The sequence below is a fragment of the Carcharhinus amblyrhynchos genome, chromosome 17, assembly GCF_965287045.1.
Source record: "Carcharhinus amblyrhynchos chromosome 17, sCarAmb.v2.hapA, whole genome shotgun sequence".
Lineage (NCBI taxonomy): Eukaryota > Metazoa > Chordata > Chondrichthyes > Carcharhiniformes > Carcharhinidae > Carcharhinus > Carcharhinus amblyrhynchos.
Genome location: NC_137340.1, coordinates 41129259 through 41149643, shown reverse-complemented (window position 1 = coordinate 41149643; position 20385 = coordinate 41129259). Strand labels below are relative to the sequence as shown.

General features: G+C 41.2%; 1 protein-coding gene across 1 annotated transcript in view; it reads left to right on the top strand.

The window, feature by feature from the left end:
* Nucleotides 1-19947, top strand: part of sfxn4 (sideroflexin 4) — a 31055-nt gene extending 11108 nt beyond the window's left edge. Inside the window, exons 5-14 of the mRNA XM_080205854.1 lie at nucleotides 1969-2023; nucleotides 4436-4461; nucleotides 4832-4885; nucleotides 6985-7047; nucleotides 8408-8476; nucleotides 9594-9684; nucleotides 10421-10536; nucleotides 12956-13041; nucleotides 14266-14383; nucleotides 19659-19947. Of these exons, the coding sequence (XP_080061980.1) occupies nucleotides 1969-2023; nucleotides 4436-4461; nucleotides 4832-4885; nucleotides 6985-7047; nucleotides 8408-8476; nucleotides 9594-9684; nucleotides 10421-10536; nucleotides 12956-13041; nucleotides 14266-14383; nucleotides 19659-19736 (756 nt within the window). The 3' untranslated portion in view covers nucleotides 19737-19947. The remainder of the gene's footprint in view (nucleotides 1-1968; nucleotides 2024-4435; nucleotides 4462-4831; nucleotides 4886-6984; nucleotides 7048-8407; nucleotides 8477-9593; nucleotides 9685-10420; nucleotides 10537-12955; nucleotides 13042-14265; nucleotides 14384-19658) is intronic.
* Nucleotides 19948-20385: the final 438 nt, after the last annotated feature.

Here is a 20385-nt window from a genome sequence, read left to right as displayed (position 1 = left end):
TGGCCTGGTCTTTCTGAACAGTTGTTTAAACTCCTCACCTCTACCATTTCCTTGAATCCAAAAGTTTTAGACTTCAAATTGTCAACTTGGATGCACCTGTAATTCCCATGCAGCAATATTATCACTGAATTTCTTTAGTCCTGTGGAGGTTAGACATGACGTGAGGATTTGCTCCTTCTCCACAAGTAAAGGAGAACGGGTAAATGTGTAGTTTGCACCTCTGTATTGTCTGCTTTTTCACATCTCTTAAGGATAGCATTTAGAGAAGTATATCATAGAATCCCCACAGTGCAGAAGCAGGCCATTCAGCCCATTGAATCTGCACCAATTCAAGATAGAGCATTTTACTCAGGCCTACCCCTCTGCCCTATCCCTGTAACCCCACACATTTACCCTGTTGATCCCCTAAACTAGACATCTTTGGGACACTAAAGGAAAATTTAGCATGGCCAATCCATCTAACCTGCACATCTTTGGATTGTGGGAGGAAACAGTTGCATCCAGAGAATGTGCACCAAGGCTAGAATTGAAACTGGGTCCCTCGCGCTGTGAGGCAGCAGTGCTAACCACTGTGCCATCATGCCACCTACAAAAAGCTTTTGCACAGGCTTAAGTTTAAAGTTTATTTATTAGTCTCACAAGTAGGCTTACATTAACACTGCAATACAGTTACTGTGAAAATCCCCTAGTCTTCACATTCCAATGCCTGCTCAGGTACACTGAGGGAGAATTTAGCCTGGCCAATCCGTCTAATCAACATGTCTTTCAGAGTGCAGGAGGAAACCCATGCGGACAGGGGAGAACGTGCAGATTCCACACAGGCAGTGGCCCAAGCGTGAATCAAACCCAGATCCTTGGAGCTGTGAGGCAGCAATGCCAACCACCATGCTGCCCACTTAGGCTTAGGATAAGGTTTGCTCTTTGATGCAAGCAGTGATACAAAGCAGGGACAAGAGAATTATTAACCTATTTAATAAATTTAGGAAAGTGGGCTACTTAGGGAAAGAAGCTAAAACCTGCTAAACAAAATGAAAATCCACTATATGCATTGTTTGGCCTTAGACACAGGAGTCAGCCATTTAACCACTCAAACAGCCTCACCACCTGATTAAATCATATTTGATCTGTACCTCAGTGTCATTTACCACTTTTGCTTCATATCCCTTAATACCCTTGCCTAAGAAAAAATCTTGAGTCTTGAAAACTCAAATTGCCCTAGTACCTGAGATAGAGAGTGGTCCAGATTTTTGTGTGGAGAAAATACTCCCTCACTTTGTTCCTGATCAGCTCCCTTGTCTTTCGAGATTATGTCGCCTTGTTCTGGATTCCCCAACCAGAGGGAATAGTTTCTTTGTATCAAATCCTCTTAACATTTTAAAAGCTTGATTAGTTTATTCTTCAGTCTTTCATACTTGAGGAAATACCTCGATGAGGTGCCTATTAAACTCTATACAACCAATACATAACATCCCCTTTGTATTTCCAGCCCCTTGTGATAAAAGGGAACAGTCTGTTAACCTTTGATCACACAATTCCTTTTTTTATAAGAGATCTCTTGCAGCACTTCACCACTTGCTCCCTGTTTAGCAATCACTTGATGTAGATGAAAATCTTATCACTTTACACCTCTTGTTACTGGTACAAATGTCTGCCTGAGTTAGATCTGATTGTAGCAAATACAATTGCTTCTCATTACATGCACCATACGATTTGGCAAAAAATACTCAAATGATTTTGCTTTAAACTCCCTCCCTTACAGCAATATGGGTGTACTTACATCTTGGTAACTGCAGCGATTCAAGAAGGCAGATCACCACCACCTTCTCAAGGGCAGCTAGGGGTGGGCAATAAGTCCTGGCCTAGCCAGCGATGCCCACATCCCATAAATAAATTTTAAAAGTTACATTTTGTGTCTACCAATGATGGAGTTAATGTAACATCTATTTCTTTACCATCTTGTTTCCTTAGTCTTCGGTTCACCCAGACACTGGTGATGTGTTGCCAACAATATTCCGTGCTTCAGGTCAGTCTTGTTCAATGTTTGTGCACTTCCTCTTTTATTTCAGGATGAGAATTGATATCCTGTGACGTTGCTGATGGCTTATCTGGAATCCGGTTGTGACATATGCTTGCAAACCTGGCCTGACCCTTTCAAAGTCAAGAAGTCCAGTTGCTGTACTGGAGCAACATGCAGAAGACCAGTCAGAGACTGTATACTGGAAGGTTTTTCTGCACGTTGGCAACTCCTTGTAATAATCCCCTGATTGCTCTTAACAATCAAAAAAAAAGTTCAAAACGAATGGTTTGTTTTGCTAGCTAGCATGCGTGACAATGTAATTGATGCATCTCCAACATGTGTAATGCAAAAGAAAGCAATAGACTGTGGGATGCGCTCACCAGACCAGCCAGCTGATGGAACAGTGGCTAATGGAATTCAATCTGGAGAAGTGTGAGGTGATGCTAACGAGGCCAGGGAATACATAGATGGTTAAACGTTGGGAAGTTTAGTAGAACCTTGGAGTCGACACCTACAGATCATTGAAGATAGCAAACAGATTGATAGGGTGGTTAAGGAGAAAAATGAGATGCATTCTATACCTCCGCTAACAAGAGATAGGAAGAGCTAGAGCTTTGTGGAACGCTGGCTAGACCGCAGTTCTGGTCACATTTTAGGAAGAATGTGATGGCAATAGAGAAGATACAGAGAAGATTTGTGTTGAGGTGGCTAGGAATGGAGAATCTTAGCCATGAGAAAGATTTGGATGGGCTGGGGTTCCTTTCTTTGAAACACAGGATTTAAATTATAAAAGGTCTGGGGAGGGTAGAGAGGAAGAACCCATTTCCATTAGCAGAGAAGTCAGTAATCAAGAATATAAATTTTAGGAGATGGATTAAGTCATTTTTCTTTCACCCAGAGATCATTGGGAATCTGGAACTCGCTGCATGAAAAAATGATACAGACAGAAATCCTCATTGCATTTAAAAAGGACTTGGAAATGCACTTAATATAGTTATTTGGAGAGTAATGAATTGATTGGAGATAGTCAGCATGGTTTTGTGGCGGGTAGGTCGTGCCTTACTAACCTTATTGAGTTTTTTGAGAAAGTGACCAAAGAGGTGGATGGGGGTAAGGCAGTGGACGTGGTGTATATGGATTTTAGTAAGGCGTTTGATAAGGTTCACCATGGTAGGCTTCTGCAGAAAATGCAGATGTATGGGATTGGGGGAGATCTAGGGAATTGGATCAGGAATTGGCTAGCGGATAGGAGACAGAGGGCGGTGGTTGATGGTAAATATTCATCATGGAGTTCGGTTATGAGTGGTGTGCCTCAGGGATCTGTTTTGGGGCCACTGCTGTTTGTAATTTTTATTAATGATCTGGATGAGGGTATAGTTGGGTGGATTAGTAAATTTGCTGATGACACCAAAGTCGGAGGTGTGGTAGATAGTGAGGAAGGGTGTCATAGTTTGCAGGAAGACTTAGACAGGTTGCAGAGCTGGGCCGAGAGGTGGCGGATGGAGTTTAATATGGAGAAGTGTGAGGTAATTCACTTTGGTAGGAATAACAGATGTGTCGAGTATAGGGCTAACGGGAGGACTTTGAATAGTGTGGATGAGCAGAGGGATCTAGGTGTATGTGTACATAGATCCCTGAAAGTTGGGAATCAAGTAGATAAGGTTGTTAAGAAGGCATACGGTGTCTTGGCGTTTATTGGTAGGGGGATTGAATTTAGTAGTCGCAGCATTATGTTGCAACTGTACACAACTCTGGTGCGGCCGCACGTGGAGTACTGTGTGCAGTTCTGGTCCCCACATTACAGGAAGGATGTGGAGGCTTTGGAGAGGGTGCAGAGGAGGTTTACCAGGATGTTGCCTGGTATGGAGGGGAGGTCCTATGAGGAGAGGCTGAGGGATTTGGGGTTGTTTTCGCTGGAAAGAAGGCAGCTAAGAGGGGATCTTATTGAAACATATAAGATGATTAGAGGTTTAGATAGGGTGGATAGTGATAGCCTTTTTCCTCTGATGGAGAAATCTAGCACGAGGGGGCATGGCTTTAAATTAAGGGGGGGTAGTTATAGGACGGATGTCAGGGGTAAGTTCTTTACCCAGAGGGTGGTGAGGGATTGGAATGCCTTGCCTGCTGCAGTTGTAAATGCGCCTAGTTTGGGGGCGTTTAAGAGATCCGTGGATAGGTTTATGGACGAAAAGGGATTGGTTTAGGTTAGTGGGTCGTTGTTTTGTAACTGGTCGGCGCAACATCGTGGGCCGAAGGGCCTGTTCTGCGCTGTAATGTTCTATGTTCTAATATACTATAACCAATAACATTACAGACCAAGTATTTGAAGGTGGAATTAGAGTGGACTGGCACAGACACATGACTGGCTGCCACCTGTGCCATAACTGTTTCTAATGACTCTTTCTTTCCTTCTCTCAGCATTCACACCCCTTGCTGCCCCTTTGGTAAGAGCTCAAATTCCAATATATTTATTTGAATGGTTACATTTAGATTAGGAATTAACTTTCTCCTCACTGAATCAGAGGAGATGTTTATGTCACTTCAATATTACAATTTTCTGAATTCTTTATTGTTCTGCAATAAAGAATGCTCCTGTATTAAGATTGTGTAGCAATGCCTTGTAAAGCTGGAAATTTTCAACGTATAAGGAGCTTAATAAATAGAGTATTATCTTTGGGCATGTGATGATTTTTCATTAAATTCTATGGATTTGCCTGTAGATTTAAACTTGTAGCACCTCTGAATATATAGCTTGAATAAAACATGCCTATTATACAATTCCAAATGATCTAACTAATTCCTCTTTACTTTCAGGCTGTGGCCATGCTTCTGCCTCACAAAGGAATGAAACCAGCTGTATTTTGGCAGGTGATGATGGTTCCTAGCTGGACCAATTTCGCTTCCCACATTGGACTTGAAAGTTAGTGTGAATAACATAGTATTCCTGTGAGAAACCAGCAACTGGGAGAATTTGTCAACCTATTCTCATCAGATCAAGTCAGAAAGTCAGCAATGTTAAAATAGATTTTTTTTAAGTGTAACATTTAAAACACAACAATGAGGGAAATAGATTAAAGCACAGCCCACTAAATCGGTGGGAATGTGCCAAGAAGTAGATGTACAAACATCAGAGGAGTAAGAACGTTGACTCTGGTGTTCCTTCTCCCAGTAAATGTAGCAATATGTGTGTATTTATCAAGAATTCAACTTCGTAAGTAGTTTGTTGCATTAGCCAAAATACATTTTTTAAAAGCATTGGCTTACTAGTTTGGGTAACGTCTAGGTTAAGTATCGAAAACAAAATTAAACTTGATCCATTATCAATCTGAAGCACAGATAAAGTAATTTGACTTTATAGGTGAAAGGATTTATTTAACACTTGTATGTTTATGAAACCTTCATAACTAAAAGATGACATGAATTACAGTAAAAGGCATAGAACCATAAAACAAAGAACAAAATGTTATAGGGAGTCATGACTGAATTGTGGATGAACTATCTTTATTACATCAAAGGGCACAACCTCAGGCTAAAGGGATGATCCTTTAAAACAGAGATGAGAACAAATTTCTTCAGCCAGAGTGGTGAATCTGTGGAGCTCTTTGCCACAGAAGGCTGTGGAAGCCAGGACACTGAATGTCTTTAAGACAGATAGAAAGGTTATTGATTAATAACGGGATCAGGGGTTATGGGGAAAAGGCAGGAGAATGGGGATGAGAAAAATATCAGCCATGATTGAATGGCAGTGCAGACTCAATAGGCCGAGTGGCCTAATTCTGCTCCTATGTCTTATGGTCTAAGTACTACCAAAATGGAGAAGAGAAACAATTACCTCCTTTTATACAAAGCAGATGAATCCCAATTATTGGAGATAGCTTAGTCATAAAGAACCAGCAAACTGAGAAAAGAAAAGGAAAAAAGCCTTGCATTTATATAGCATCTTTTAGGACTACAGGATATCCCAAGATGCTTTGAAATTTTTTACTGAAGTATTGTCACCACTGGAATGTAGGAAACATGGCAGCCATTTTATTCCCATCAAGCTCCCACAAACAGCAGTGATGATGATGACTAGATAATTCTTTTTGTGACAATAATTGAGAGATAACCCCCCTGCTCTTCTTCAGAATAGTGCTATGGGATCTTTTACATCCAATCTGAACAAGAAAATAGGTTTTGCCCCAAATAAAAAAGCACAATCTGTTGATATTGCCCCTACCCCATCTCCCATTGTCCCATTCCTATGTATAATCACTGTCCTGCCATTTCTTTCTGTACTCCTGTTCACTCATGAAACGTTAATTTGTTTGACCTCTCCTCTGATATTATCTGACCTGCTGAGACTTTCCACCATTTTCAGTCTCGCTGTAATTCTGAACTCAATTTTACAGCACATAGATTTGACCATAAGATATAGGAGCAGAATTCAGCCATTCAGCCCATTGAGTCTGTTCCACCGTTCAATCATGGCTGCTAGGTTTCTTAACCCCCTCCTCCCACCTTTCCCCCATAACCTTTGATCCCCTTATTAATCAAGAACCTATCTATCTCTCTCTTAAATACACTCAATGAGCTAGCCTCCGCAGCCTTCTGTATTGCTGAATTCCATAGATTCACCACCCTCTGACCAAAGAAATTTCTCCTCATCTCAGTTCTAAAGGGTTGTCCTTTTACTTGAGGCTGTGCCCTCAGATCCTAGTCTCTCCGACTAATGGAAACATCTTCCCCACTTCCACCCTATCCAGGCCTTTCGGTATCCTGGAAGTTTTAATGAGATCCCTCGTCATCCTCCCAAACTCCATCGAGTACAGACCCATCAATGAATAGAAATACTAAACTAAGTCCAAAAAAAGTCCTGTTTTCTACACTATTTATGTTGCAATAGGTATCTATAACACAATGTGTTTACTATGTTCCATAAAGCTTGTAGTAAGAAAATATATTTTTGTTCTTTTCCTCCTTTGTAGTTCCTCTTTCAGTCATATAGTGCAGGATACAACTTGGCAAACAGAAATAAAACCACTTGTAAAGTAAGTGTGCCTTTCCTTTTAACTTGGATCAAAAAAATATTTTTACTGTGTACAATGATTCCAGAAAACGAGGGGCGAAATTTTCGTAAAATAGTGGCAGCTAGCGCAGTGAGTGGAGAAAAACGGCACAGGAGCCATCATGTTGTTTAGCTCATAGCCAAACCGAATGAAGGGCCATATCCCACAACGTCGCACTGGTGGGGAAACTTTGATTTTAAAAGAAGGGTGCCCTGATACAAGAAATTAAAAATAGAAGATTCCCCATTCCCCCCAGCCAGGCATGACCATCCTCCCCTCTCTCTCTCTCTCTCTCTCTCTCTCTCTTCCCCCCCCCCCCCCCCCCCCCCCCCCCCCCGGTCCCCGCACAAGCGATACAGTCCCTCTGGCAGGGGATTCTGCTCACTAAGAGCATGTCCTGAGAGACCTACTTTGATTCATGTTGGTGTGCCCTCATTAACAAAGTGAATGGACAATCTAACAGGAGGGGAGATCATTAGACGTAAAGGCCTGATAATGATATATAAATGTGTTCGAGTAAGGATCCTGACATTGAACGCCGGGATTCCCGTTACATCCTTGGGGGCGGGGTGGGGGGGAGGTGGTGTAGTGTAATGGGAAATTTTGCCAGCGTAAACCCCAGTTTCGGACTCCCATGGGATTTTCCATTCCTGCCGATCCTCTCCCTAATAAAGGGAGAGGAAAATCCTTCCCTATATACAATCATCATGCAACAGTCAGATTATCATAAAGGCTGCCCTTTAGGGAGGGAGCCTTGTCATCTTGAGCCAGTCTGGTCTGTAAGGGACTGAAGTTCCACACTAATATCATTGATGCTTAAGTAGCCCAGTAAATCTCACAATGGCAAAGAATGGTAAAACTGGATGAACTATTTGAGGTCGAGATATCGAACCTAGACACAGTGAAGGTACAGTCGACCCCTCTAACTCCTCCTTGCTAAATCTGAGTGCTAGCGCCAAAATTAGAAGGGGTATTCCACAGACTCGGAAAAAGGGTGGAAAGCTATAGAAGAACAAAGGTTGAAGTTAGCTTCAAGCAAATGGAGGAGGAGAGTTGATATCTGGGGGTGTTAAAATTAAAGTTCATAACAAAGACTGCAAATTACATAGGAAAAATTAAAAACCAATTCTGAACAGAAGAAATCCAGACTCATCACACAGCCAGCTGTATAGAAAGATTGTCTCTTTATAACTCTGTTCCTGAATATACAGAACTACAAATCTTTAAATGTAAGAAAATTATTAACCTATTCAAAAAGTGAAAATATTTCAAAAATATTTCAATTGTCAATTATTTTATCTGCATATTGAATTTGATCTAATCTAATGCATTTTCTTTTTAGGATGAAAAGATTCCTCTAAAACGAGTTCTTCTTTCGGTTGGAGCTGTGTCCTATACTACATGTTTGGGAGTATGTAATCATAATAGTATGTGTTTTATGAAAAAATATCTGATTTAACAATTGTTTCATGGAGTGTCTATATTAGTTGTTAGTGTACATTAGACTCCAAAGAATAATCTTGTTGTCACTACTTAAACAGTGAAGAGTGAGAAATATTTTCTTTCTGGGTTACACTGAGCTAGGTTAGTGCTAAATGCCCTTTAAAGGTGATAACCTTTTGTAAAATTCAGACTGTGTGCATACTGTCTGTTTTTCTATCTTTGTGTTTGACAAAACACTTTTAGTAAGCACTAAGCTCACTTTAGAACACTCCTTTAATTTTTTTTGGCCATCATTTATTGCCATCCCTAGTTGCCCTTGTTCAGAGGGCAGTTGAGAGTCAACCACATGGAATCGCATGTAGGCCAGATGAGGTAAGGATGGCAGATTTCCTTGTTAAAGGACTTTAGTGAACCAGATGAGTTTTTCTGACAATCGGCAATGGTTTCATGGTCATTTTTATTGAATCCATCATCTGTCATGGCAGCATTGGAACCCAGGTCCCCAGAACATAAGCTGAAATTTTGGGTTAATAGTCTAACAATAATATCCCGGGGCCCTTGCCTACTGCTATTTTTTTGTTAAAACATGTTCACTTCAATGCCTTTTTTTTTGTCTGGGAGTGCTTTTTAGAATGCAGTGAAGGTTTGCAAAGGCATGATCAAACGGAATGGCTTTAGTCCTGGAATGCTGTGGTACCTAGCATTAATATTCTCACAACTTTACCCCTCCATTTTTTTCTCTTGTGTAACCTCTTCTCAAGGCACTAACTTGTGTTGTGAACTGGTTCCACAGGCACTGAAAGTACTTCAGCATTGAACCAAAGGTGCTCTTCATTTATCAGCCTAACCAAAGAATGTTGTCCTACAGTTCAATGAAGGGGGACGTAATCAATCCTGTCCTCATCTGATAATCACATGCACTTCAGAATGGATTGCTTGATGGAAAATAATAATTCAGAAATGACTGTCGTTATTTAGCTAAGTGTACTGTTACTTCAAAAATCCTAAGCGTGTTCTGCATTGTACATGAAACGTTTTCACTTCCTTTTTCTAAATAGCAATTTTTAAAATCTTTTAAAATTTAGGTTTTTCCTCAGTTTGTAATGAATCGCTACGTACCTAACAATCCTGTAGCGTACACTGTGTTCAGAAAGATTCTGCCAGTGCCCGTACTTGGTAAGTAGACAATTGGATGGAGTAGTGGGAACATTGTTCTTTCAAATCACTATGGCAGGTTAGTGCAGTGGGAGGTTGAGATGCAAGTATATTGTCGAAGGGCTCCTTACTCTACATTCTCACCATTTCTCCCTGATAATGATGGTGGGGACAGAGTAGGAAGGCATTGCAGCCATCATATTATGGGTAGAAATTTAGTTCTGACACAAAAGAAATGATGTAATTTCAATGGAAGGGCCGCATAAAGGCATAAGATCAACTGTGTTACACAGTTTGTTCTTCAGACATTTCAGGTTTAAGCTTTCTGTTATAGTTTTCAGTCTAGCTGTTTGGAATAAGGTGGGGAGCTTTCCCAACAGGATCAGAGACAATTGGAGTACAAATTTGTCTTGTTGCACTTTCACAAGCCATTGGCTTTTGTTTGGGAAGAATTGGTAGAATGATTAACGAAGCAGCTAAATTGCCCACTATCACACTCCAGGGATGGTGGGGAGAGGCAGGAGGGATGGGTGCCTTCTAATCACTACTGGAAAGTATGAGGAAAAAGCCAAGGTGACCTCCCCATCAGCTTTCCTGGAAAGTGTTGAAGTGCGACTAGCTGAAAATTAATTGGCGTCTGTCACATCTTAAGGTTTACATTCAGGAAAAATTCACAGGATAGAATAAGCTACTAGTTAACGTTTGATTTTAATATTTATTTAAGACCGGTTTTGATTTCACTGCTCTTTCCTCACAGCGCTTGCAAGTGCTCTGAACGTGGCAATAGTTAGAGGCTTTGAGTTTGATAAAGGAATTGAAGTTGTGGATGAAAATGGAAATGTGGTAGGAGTCTCACAATTAGCTGGAACTAAGGTAAGTGGAGTGACAACTAGAATTTCTAAGTTCACACCTCGTCATTTTGTGAAGTTGAATTCAATCTGCACGCTGACACCAAAAACAAAATACCCTAAATATGCCCATCAGAATCTTCACTGCCTTCAAGTCTGCTCTGTGTGGTTGACTGCTAATAAAAACATTGGAACTGGAGTATGACATTGAGCCCCATGCGGCTATTTCTCTTTTCAAAGAGATTATGGCTAATCTACAGCATAATTTCTTATATGCCCCATATTTTCCTCCTGGTCCTCCAGTTTCCTCCCACATTCTGAAAGACATGCTGGTTAGGTGATTTGACCCGAACAGGCGCTGGATTGTGGTAACTAGGGGAACTTCACAGTAACTTCATTGCTGTGTTAATGTAAGCCTTACTTGTGACTGATAAATAAAGTTTACTTCAGTTTGCTTTTCCTTAATACCTTCGGGCAACAAAAATCTATCCATCTCAGATTTAAAATTGACAATTGATCTAACATCAATTGTCATTTGCGGATGAGAGTTCCAAACCTCCACCACCCTTTATATGTAATCATGTTCTTTAATTTAGGTATGCCTCTATATTTGTGCAGCCCTACCTCCAGAGCCAATATGTTATCTATAAGGTGTGGTGCCCAGAATTGCTCTCAGTACTCCAGGTGTGATCTATCCAGGACTTTTCAAAGTTATAGCATAATTTCTATCCTTTTTAATTCTACTATACCTGTTCATGACATTCTAATCTAGTTTCCTGGTCCCACATGCCTCTTTAGACCTCCAGTGTTTCTCCAAGTGCCTTCTGAAATGACCTAGCAAACAATTGTTACCTCAGGAAGACGGCATATCACCTTCTAAAGGCAACCTTTCTGTCATCACCCACATCCCAAAAACAAATAAAAGGAACTTCAAATCATAAACTTTTATTTACCTTATTCTACCCTATTTAAAAGATAAATGCATCTTTTGTTACTGTGTGGCTACAGTTCTGATGTGGAGATGCCGGCACTGGACTGGGGTAATCACCATAAGAAGTCTCACAACATGAGGTTAAAGTCCAACAGGTTTATTTGGTAGCAAACGCTCCTAGCTTTCGAGGCTCTGTCCCTTCGTCAGGTCCACAGCCCCAAAAGCTAGTGGTATTTGCTACCAAATAAATCTGTTGGACTTTAACCTGGTGTTGTGAGACTTCTTACTGTGGCTACAGTTCCACGTAGGCGAATCCAAAGATTTGAAAGTTGTTTCTGTTTTCTGAGTCTGATCATTAGACTGTAATGATGTCTTCATTCGTTTCCCCAGTGCCAGGTTGTCCTAAGAGTCCCACATTGGTAAATACTGCAATTGTTGGCCTATTGGTGGCTTGATTTGAAGGTTGTCTTTTTCAGTATATTAATATGGAATGAAAGCTAGAAAGATCAAGGAATATTATTTTCCTAATAGTCCATTGGAAAAGGAAGAATCCAAATCCTATATTTACCAGAAATAGATTTATTCGCAGTGAGAAACATTACAGATATACATTTCCTGATTTCCCCACTCCACTCCTGTGTCTCTGTGTCAAGTAACAATCCAATCAATGCCCATCACCTGTATGTACTTCAATCAAGACAAGTAACAAGAAATAATTTAAAATTGTAAACTCCCTCAGGATTATTCCGAATGTTACCCAATAAGTTCTGACACACACACAACAAATATTAATGATCCAAGTTGCATTCTCGACCTACGCTGAGCCAATACATCTTTGCCCAAGCAGTAGTTGAGGTGCTTCAGTGGTTCTTGGTCACCCTGAAGTAGGGAGTGGAAGAAGACAGTTACTGGATTTAACCACTCTTAATTACTAGAAAGGGAAAAGGCATAAGGTGAGGACAGTTTTGGACTCTGCTGTTTTTTCTCTGCAGTCACCCACCCTGGAATTCCCCCCTCAAAATATTTTCACCTTCCATTTCCAAAACCCTCCTTAAAATCCACATCGCTCAAGAAGCCTTTTATCATCCTCGTATTCTACCTTTAGCTTGGCATTCATTTTCCTCGACTTCTGAAGTGTTACGGTATTTTGCTTATATAAATGTATTCTGTTGTTGAAAAGGCCATTAAAATTGTGGGAAATTGGATACTGTTCCAGTAACAGTGCTGTTTAACACTGATATATTCTCTAATATGAATCTTTGGTGGAAACTAAATTCCACATAGACACAATCTGAAGGGGGTGCGGGGTTGCAATTATTTGGTTAATCTTAATTGATGTTTAGTTCATTATTATTGATTGATCTCTGAAGTAAGGTAATCTGAAGATTTTTCAGTGTTTTAAGTATGATAAAGGATTAAACAAACTTATGTATTAGAATCAAAATGCTTCGAAGTTGTATCTTTCATTATGAAATTAGCGAACAATTTTCAAAACATGTTTACTTCTATCTAGGCAATTAAAGAGACAGCACTTTCTAGAGCAGTGTTAGTCGGAGCTACAGTAGCTGTACCCAATATACTTGTCAGCTGTTTACAAAGGTAGGAAATATTTTTGAAACAGTCTTACATTGCTTTACTGACTCTATCCAAATTATGCATCCGTATTGTTCTCTAAATACTGTGAAATTGGATTTAAAAACTGTCAGTGCATGAACTTAAAACAGTTTCGTTAAAACGTAACCGATAACAACTTTGTATCGGATGTTATGTGACCAATGTTGGCGAGCTGTAAGAGTCAGCTGACCCAGTAAAACATGGGACCAGTTACAGAATGATGTGATAGTCAGCTGACTAGCTGATGCACTATAAATAAGAACCTGTTGGGAATTGTGGGGAACTTGGATTAGTCCAGAGCAAGGCCCCAAGTTTGGAGTAATGAAGTTTGTTTATTAAACCCTTTCTTTGATTTATAAGCTTGAGTATGTTTTGTTATTTTTTTAATTGTCTGCATTTGAAAAGTTCTTCTGGATATAAGTAAATGACTGCAGTTTGTGGAATCTGAAACCAAAAGAGGAAATGCTGGAAAATCTCAGCAGGTCTGGCAGCTTCTGTAAGGAGAGAAAAGACATTTCGAGTCCTTATAGATGCTGCCAGACCTGCTGAGATTTTCCAGCATTTACTCGCTTGATTTTATTTCCCCATACCTTTGCCTCTTTTAGCTTTTCTACAACATTCACAAGGAAACAAAGAAAAACCAGCATTTTTATAGTGTCTTTCACAAGCACCGATATCCCAAAGTGTCCGAGAGCTGACAAAGTACTTTTTGAAGTCAGGATTACTTTTAGTCACACCGTTGTAACAACAGCCAACAGTCAGCCTTCCATGAGATAATGACTTTGCTATTTTGTCATGTGGGTTGTGGGATAAATATTGGCCAGGTCACAGGATAAACCCCCGTCTTCTTCTTTGAATTAGTTTCATAGGATCTTTTACATACACTTGAACAGGCAGATATGGGCCTCTCATCTGGATGTTCTCTACCTCCAGCAGTGCCACATTCCCTCAGTATTGCACCGGTGTGTCAGTCTTGATTTTTGTTCTCAAGCCCTGAAGTGGGACTTGAACCTGGAACCTTCTGACTCAAAGATGAGATTGCTAGTGACTGAACCAAGGCTGGCACACAGGAATTTCTTAAATGAAAGAATTGTAGAGATTAGGGCCCAAGCAACTGAAACAAAATGCGTACAAATGCCAATTTTGTGTTTTTATACAATTGTGTACATTTTTATTACTGTTGAGCACTCAATTTTTTTTCTCCTGTAGGACGAATTTCATAAGAAGGTTTCCACTTGCTCTTGCTCCTGTTAGACATATAATGACTGCCTTTGTACTTGGACTGATGGTACCCATCTCCTTCAGCCTGTATCCTCAGACAGGGAAGGTATGTGATGAGTTTAACACTTACATCCTACTCCTAATTCTGTTATTGTGTTTATTGCAAGCAGTTCCAGCTCTCTTGCCAGCCTTTTGATGCCTGAAAGGTTATCAGATTGTTTTCTACTTGCCTTTACATCTGTTTTTTACTCCATTATTTGGTTTAATACTATCATTTCTCGCTGTAACTTAAACAGAAATAAAAAGAATGAACTTGCATTTAGTTAACACCTTTCGTGATGTCAGGGTGACCTAAAATGTTTTACGGCCAATGAAGTATTTGCTTAGCATAGCGTAACGTGAAACATCTGGCAGCCAATTTGCACACAGCAATCTCCCACAAATAGCAACGTGATGAAGAGCAGCTGATTTTTTTTTTCAGGTTGTTGAAAGTCAAGCAAGATGTTGCAATTTAAGCTTGGGTTGAAAGGATGATTAGGTCAGAGGAGGAAGATCTTTTACATTATTTTTTGTTTTATTTATTAGTGTCATAAGTAGGCTTACATTAACACTGCAATGAAGTTATTGTGAAAATCCCCTGGTCACCACACTCCAGCACCTGTTCAGGCACACTGAGGGAGAATTTTAGCAAGGCCAACGGACCTAAGTCTTGCATGGCGGTACAGTTCAATTCCCAGCTTGGGGCACTGTCTGTGTGGAGTTCTCCCCGTGTCTGCATGGCTTCCTCCGAGTGCTCCAGTTTCCTTCCAAAGTCCAAAAGACATGCTGGTTAGGTGCATCGACCATGCTAAATTCTTCCTCAGTGTACCCGAACAGCCATGGGAGTGTGACATAAGAACATAAGAAATAGGAGCAGGAGTAGGCCACCTAGCCCTTCGAGCCTGCCCCGCCATTCAATAAGATCATGGCTGATCTGTCGTGGCTTAGTTCCACATTCCCGCCCTCTCCCCATAACCCTTAATCCCCTCTCTTATCAAAAACCCATCAACCCGCGTCTTAAAAATATTTAGCGAGGTAACCTCCACCACTTCAACGGGCAGAGAATTCCAGAGATTCACCACCCTTTGAGTGAAGAAGTTCCTCCTCAACTCCGTTCTAAACCGCCCCCCCCTTTATCTTGAGGCTGTGCCCCCTAGTCCTACTATCCTTTCTGAGCGGGAAGACTCTCTCCACCTCTATCCTATCCATCCCATTCATCATCTTATACGTCTCAATGAGATCTTCCCTCATTCTTCTAAACTCTAACGAGTACAAGCCTAGTTTATTCAGCCTCTCCTCATAGCTCAACCCCCTCAACTCCGGTATCAGCCTAGTAAACCTCCTCTGCACTCCCTCCAAGGCCAAAATATCCTTGCGTAAGTACGGTGCCCAAAACTGCACACAGTACTCCAGCTGCGGCCTCACTAATGCCTTATACAGCCGCAGCAAGACCTCCCTACTTTTATATTCAATCCCCCTCGCTATGAAGGCCAGCATCCCATTCGCCTTCCTGACCACCTGCTGCACCTGCAAGCTGGGTTTTTGCAACTCATGCACAAGGACCCCGAGGTCCCTCTGCACCGTCGCCTGCTGCAGTTTTTCACCACGTAAGTAATAATCCTTTCTACCATTATTCCTACCAAAGTGGACCACCTCACACTTGCCAACATTAAATTCCATTTGCCAGTTCCTGGCCCGTTCGCCCAGCCTATCTAGATCCTTCTGCAGACTCTCCACACCCTCCGCACAATTTGCCGTTCCACCAATCTTGGTGTCATCAGCAAATTTCGACACCCTGCACTCGGTTCCCTCCTCCAGATCATCTATATAAATGGTAAATAGCTGAGGCCCCAGCACCGACCCCTGGGGCACTCCACTAGTCACCATCCGCCAATCCGAATAGCACCCATTGACCCCCACTCTCTGCCTCCTATTTGACGACTCAGGGATTTTCACAGTAACTTCATTGCAGTGCTAATGTAAGCCTACTTGTGACAAACAAATGAACTTCACTTTTTGGACTGTGCGAGGAAACCAGAATACCCAGAGGAAACCCATGCAGACTCCGGAGTGTATGCAGACTCTACACAAACAGTGAAGTTACCCAAGGCTGGAACTGAACCCAGGTCTTTGGTGCTGTGAGGCAGCAGTGCTAACCACTGTGTCACCCAGCCTCCTAATGATCATTTAGAGAGCAACGTTTTGTGTTGACACTGGAATTGTGTGGCCCAAGACAACTTAATATGTATATCTGCATCCTGTTTTTCCTGTTTGAGTTCACACTTAGACAAAAAAAACAAAGAATTCCACCTGTTATCTCTCTGAAATGTGGTTATCAACCCCTTGACCGATTAAGAAATCCAAATATGGCCCCCTACTGTAAAGGTTGGACAAGCCTGATCTGGAGTAATATCACAGTTACAGGTGGAGGGAACCCAGCATAGTTAAACTGTCCAGTAGACAACTGGAATTGGGCACTGTAAGGTTGACAAAGAGTGACTCAGAACAGAATCTTCCTGAGCAACAGCATGAAATGGAGGGCAGGAAACCATCTTGAGTAGAGTGGGGCTGAGAGGCAGGTGGGTCACAGCAATAGGAGAGTGGTCGGAGATTCTATAATCAGGAGAATAGACAGATTCTTCTACAGCCCTGGGTGGATCACAAATGGTAAGCTACCTTTCTCGTGCCAGAGGGAAAAATATTACCGAACTGGTGGAACCATCTCTAAGAAGGAACAGAGATCAGAAAAGATCCATGTTTAGAAATAGTGACGCAGATGAAATATGTTGATAGTGGGATAGTTAAGTCTTAAACGCTGGTGCAACAAACAAATCATGGGTTAATGATATCTGGTTTATTCTGCACTGTGTTAAAATGCTAGCTTATTTCTCAGTACTTTGTGCTGAAGAAGACTATGCACTGAAAATGTCAAAATCTGTTGTTTCCTCTTCATAGACACTAGTTGTCCTCATGTGCTTTTTCAGCACTTTCTGTTTCCTATTCAACACCAGCTACTTGTGTTTATATCGTGCCTTTAAGGATAAACATGTCCTAAGGTGTTTCAAATGATCAATGCTATAAAATAAAACTTGTTACAGAAGCACAGAAGTAGATATTGGGGTAGATGACCAAAATCTTGGTTAAAGAGTAAGATTATAAGGGCAGCTTTAATAGGAGGAAAGTAAGTTTGTGAGGCAGAGAGATTTAGGGAGGGAACTGAAGAGCTTAGGGTCAGGGCAACTGAAAATGTGTTCACCAATGGTGGGGTGGTTAAAATAAGGGATACATAACAGGCCAGAATTAGAAGAGTACAGATATCATGGAGGATTATGGGGCTGGAGGAGATTACAGAGATGGGGAATGGCGAGACCATGGAAAGATTTGAAAACACAGGCAAGAATGTAAATATCAAGGCATTGTATAACCAGCGGTCAGTGTAGGCTAATTAGCACATGATGAGTAAACGGTACTTGGTGTGAGGTAGGGCACTAGAAACATAGAAAATAGGATCAGAAAGGTAGGACACTAACAATAGCTTTGGCTGACCTAAAGTTTAGGGAGGGAAGAACATGCAAAACTAGTCAGGAGTGTGTTTGAACAGACAAGTATAAAAGGCACAAATGACAATTTCAACAACAGATGTAGCATAGTGGCGCAGTGGTTAGCACTGCTGCCTCACAGCACCAGGACATGCGTTCAGTTCCAACCTTGGGTGACTATTAACGTGGAGTTTGCACTTCCTCCCTTTGTCTGCATGAGTTTCCTCCCACAGTCTAAAGATATGTGATTTAACATGATTGGCCATGTTAAATTGCACCTTCGTGTCAGGGCGAATTAGCAGGGTAAACGTGTGGAGTTACGGGGGATAGGACCTGGGTGGAATTGCTGTCGGTGCAGACATGAATGCACTATAGTGATTCTATGATAATTCAAGGCAGTTGAGGTCAAAGGGTGAAGTTTACAATTCAGAAATGGAATGTGGGGCTTGTCCAATATGTGGCAGCCCTCAATACTATTGGTATCAAAGTTTCCAAATTAGAAATGTCTTGAGTTTGATCCTTTTCGTTGAGTTTGTCGATGGTAATCACACAGCTGATTTCAGTATTCCTCGAAGAAGAGGAATAAAGTGAGCCAGGTATTCGTTCACTACAGCAGTGAGGAATGCATCCATGGATGCCATAGGATGGGCTGATCACTAGAATGACAGAATTGTTAAGGTGCAGAAGAACGCCATTGCGCCCATTGTGTCTGCATGGTTTTCGGAGTCAGCAAATCTCTAGTTCCATTCTCCCGCCTTCTCTGCGCGTTCTTTTCTTTAAAAATAACAGCCTAATTCCCTCTTGAAAGCTTTGATTGAACCTGCCTCCACCGCACTCTCAAGCAGAGCATTCCAATCCCTAACCACTCACAACGTAAGAAGGTTTTCCTCGTTATCATCTTAACTAATTACTTTAAATCTGTGCCCTCTCATTCACAATCCTTTCACACAATTTCTCCTTTTCTACTCTAGTCAGATCCCTCGTAATTTTGAATACCTCTATCAAATCTTGTCTCAGTCTCCTTTTTCCTAAGGGAACCTACTCCAGTATATCTTCTTTACTGGTTCCTGGGATGAGGAACTTCAATCTTGTGAATTTTTTCTGCACTGTTCGCACCCTTCTTAAAGTACAGCACCCAGAACTGGACACAGTATTCTAGCTGAGGCCAAACTAATGACTTATACAAACTCAACTTAACCTCTTTGCTTTGTATTCCGTGCCCTTTAATGAAGCCTAGGATACTGTACGCTTTATTAGCCACTCTCTCAATCTATCTTCTTCAATGGCTTAAACACATATACCTGTTCCTGAACCCATTTCCATGTTCTTGCTACCAAATGAATCACATCACATTACTCTACATTGAACACCATCCACCACCAGTTTGCCCATTCCACCAATTCATCTATGTTCTTTTGAAGTTGTACGCTATATTCCTCACAGAACACAATGCTTCTGAATTTTGTATCATCTGCAAACTTTGAAATTGTGCTCGGTACGCCAAGGTGTGCATCATTATTATGTCTCAGGATCCCTGCACTGTCTCCTGTAGTGCTCCAGTACAAACCTTCCTCCAGCCCGAGAAACCACTAAATCACTGATGCTCCTCTTGCCCCACCTACATGCCAGTATCTCGATCATGTTATGTAGAGCCTTGTGAATGAGGTAGCAGGTAGCCAGTGGAAATTTATCCAGTCATGGATTTGGGGCGTTGCCAGGGCAAAAATGAAAAGTAGATAATAATTTATTCTCCAAGAAAAGTAATCCTTATTTTTAGATTCTAAACTATTAATTTTATTTCAGATAAAACGGAGCAATCTTGAACCTTTGATCCAGTCAGCCACAACAGAAGAAGACCTTTATTACAACAGAGGGTTGTGAAAGACGGTCACAAAATAAGGTTGTATTTTGTCTGGTCAGTTTGTTCACGTGGACAGATCTTATCGGGGACGGATGCTAACCCAAAACAAGGCAGTTCAGGAGCCTGACTTCAGCAAAAAATTTTACTTGATGCAGAACTGTTTATAATAATGTGTGAAACATTGACTTCAATTGCAATAATGTTGACTAAATAAATCTTTTAACACAGAAACTGATTTTGCTTCCCTCTATTTTCTGAAAAGGCAAAAAACTATGGCCTTGTTGTATTTCGAGGTCACGCTTTTCTGCTTTTAATGAGGGGTTGTCCAGAACTCATTCTTACGGTAGCTTTCCAAGATTTGTACCATTGTCTCTATAAGGTGGTAACATGTTCTTGAACACAGTTTCATGCCTCAAGGACCTTTACAGCCATTGAAGTATTTTTTGTAGTGGTGTTCACTGTTGCAGGAATCACAAAAGCTAATTTGAACTCACTGACTGAGGGATGAATGTTGGCCTGAGACAATGAGGAAAGCTCCCTAGCTCTTTGAATCGGTGCAATGGGATCTTTTACATCCATCCAAGCAGGTAGACGGGGCCTCGGTTTATCATCTCATCTGAAAGACAATGACTACAACAATGCAGAACTCCTTCAGTACTACACTGGAGT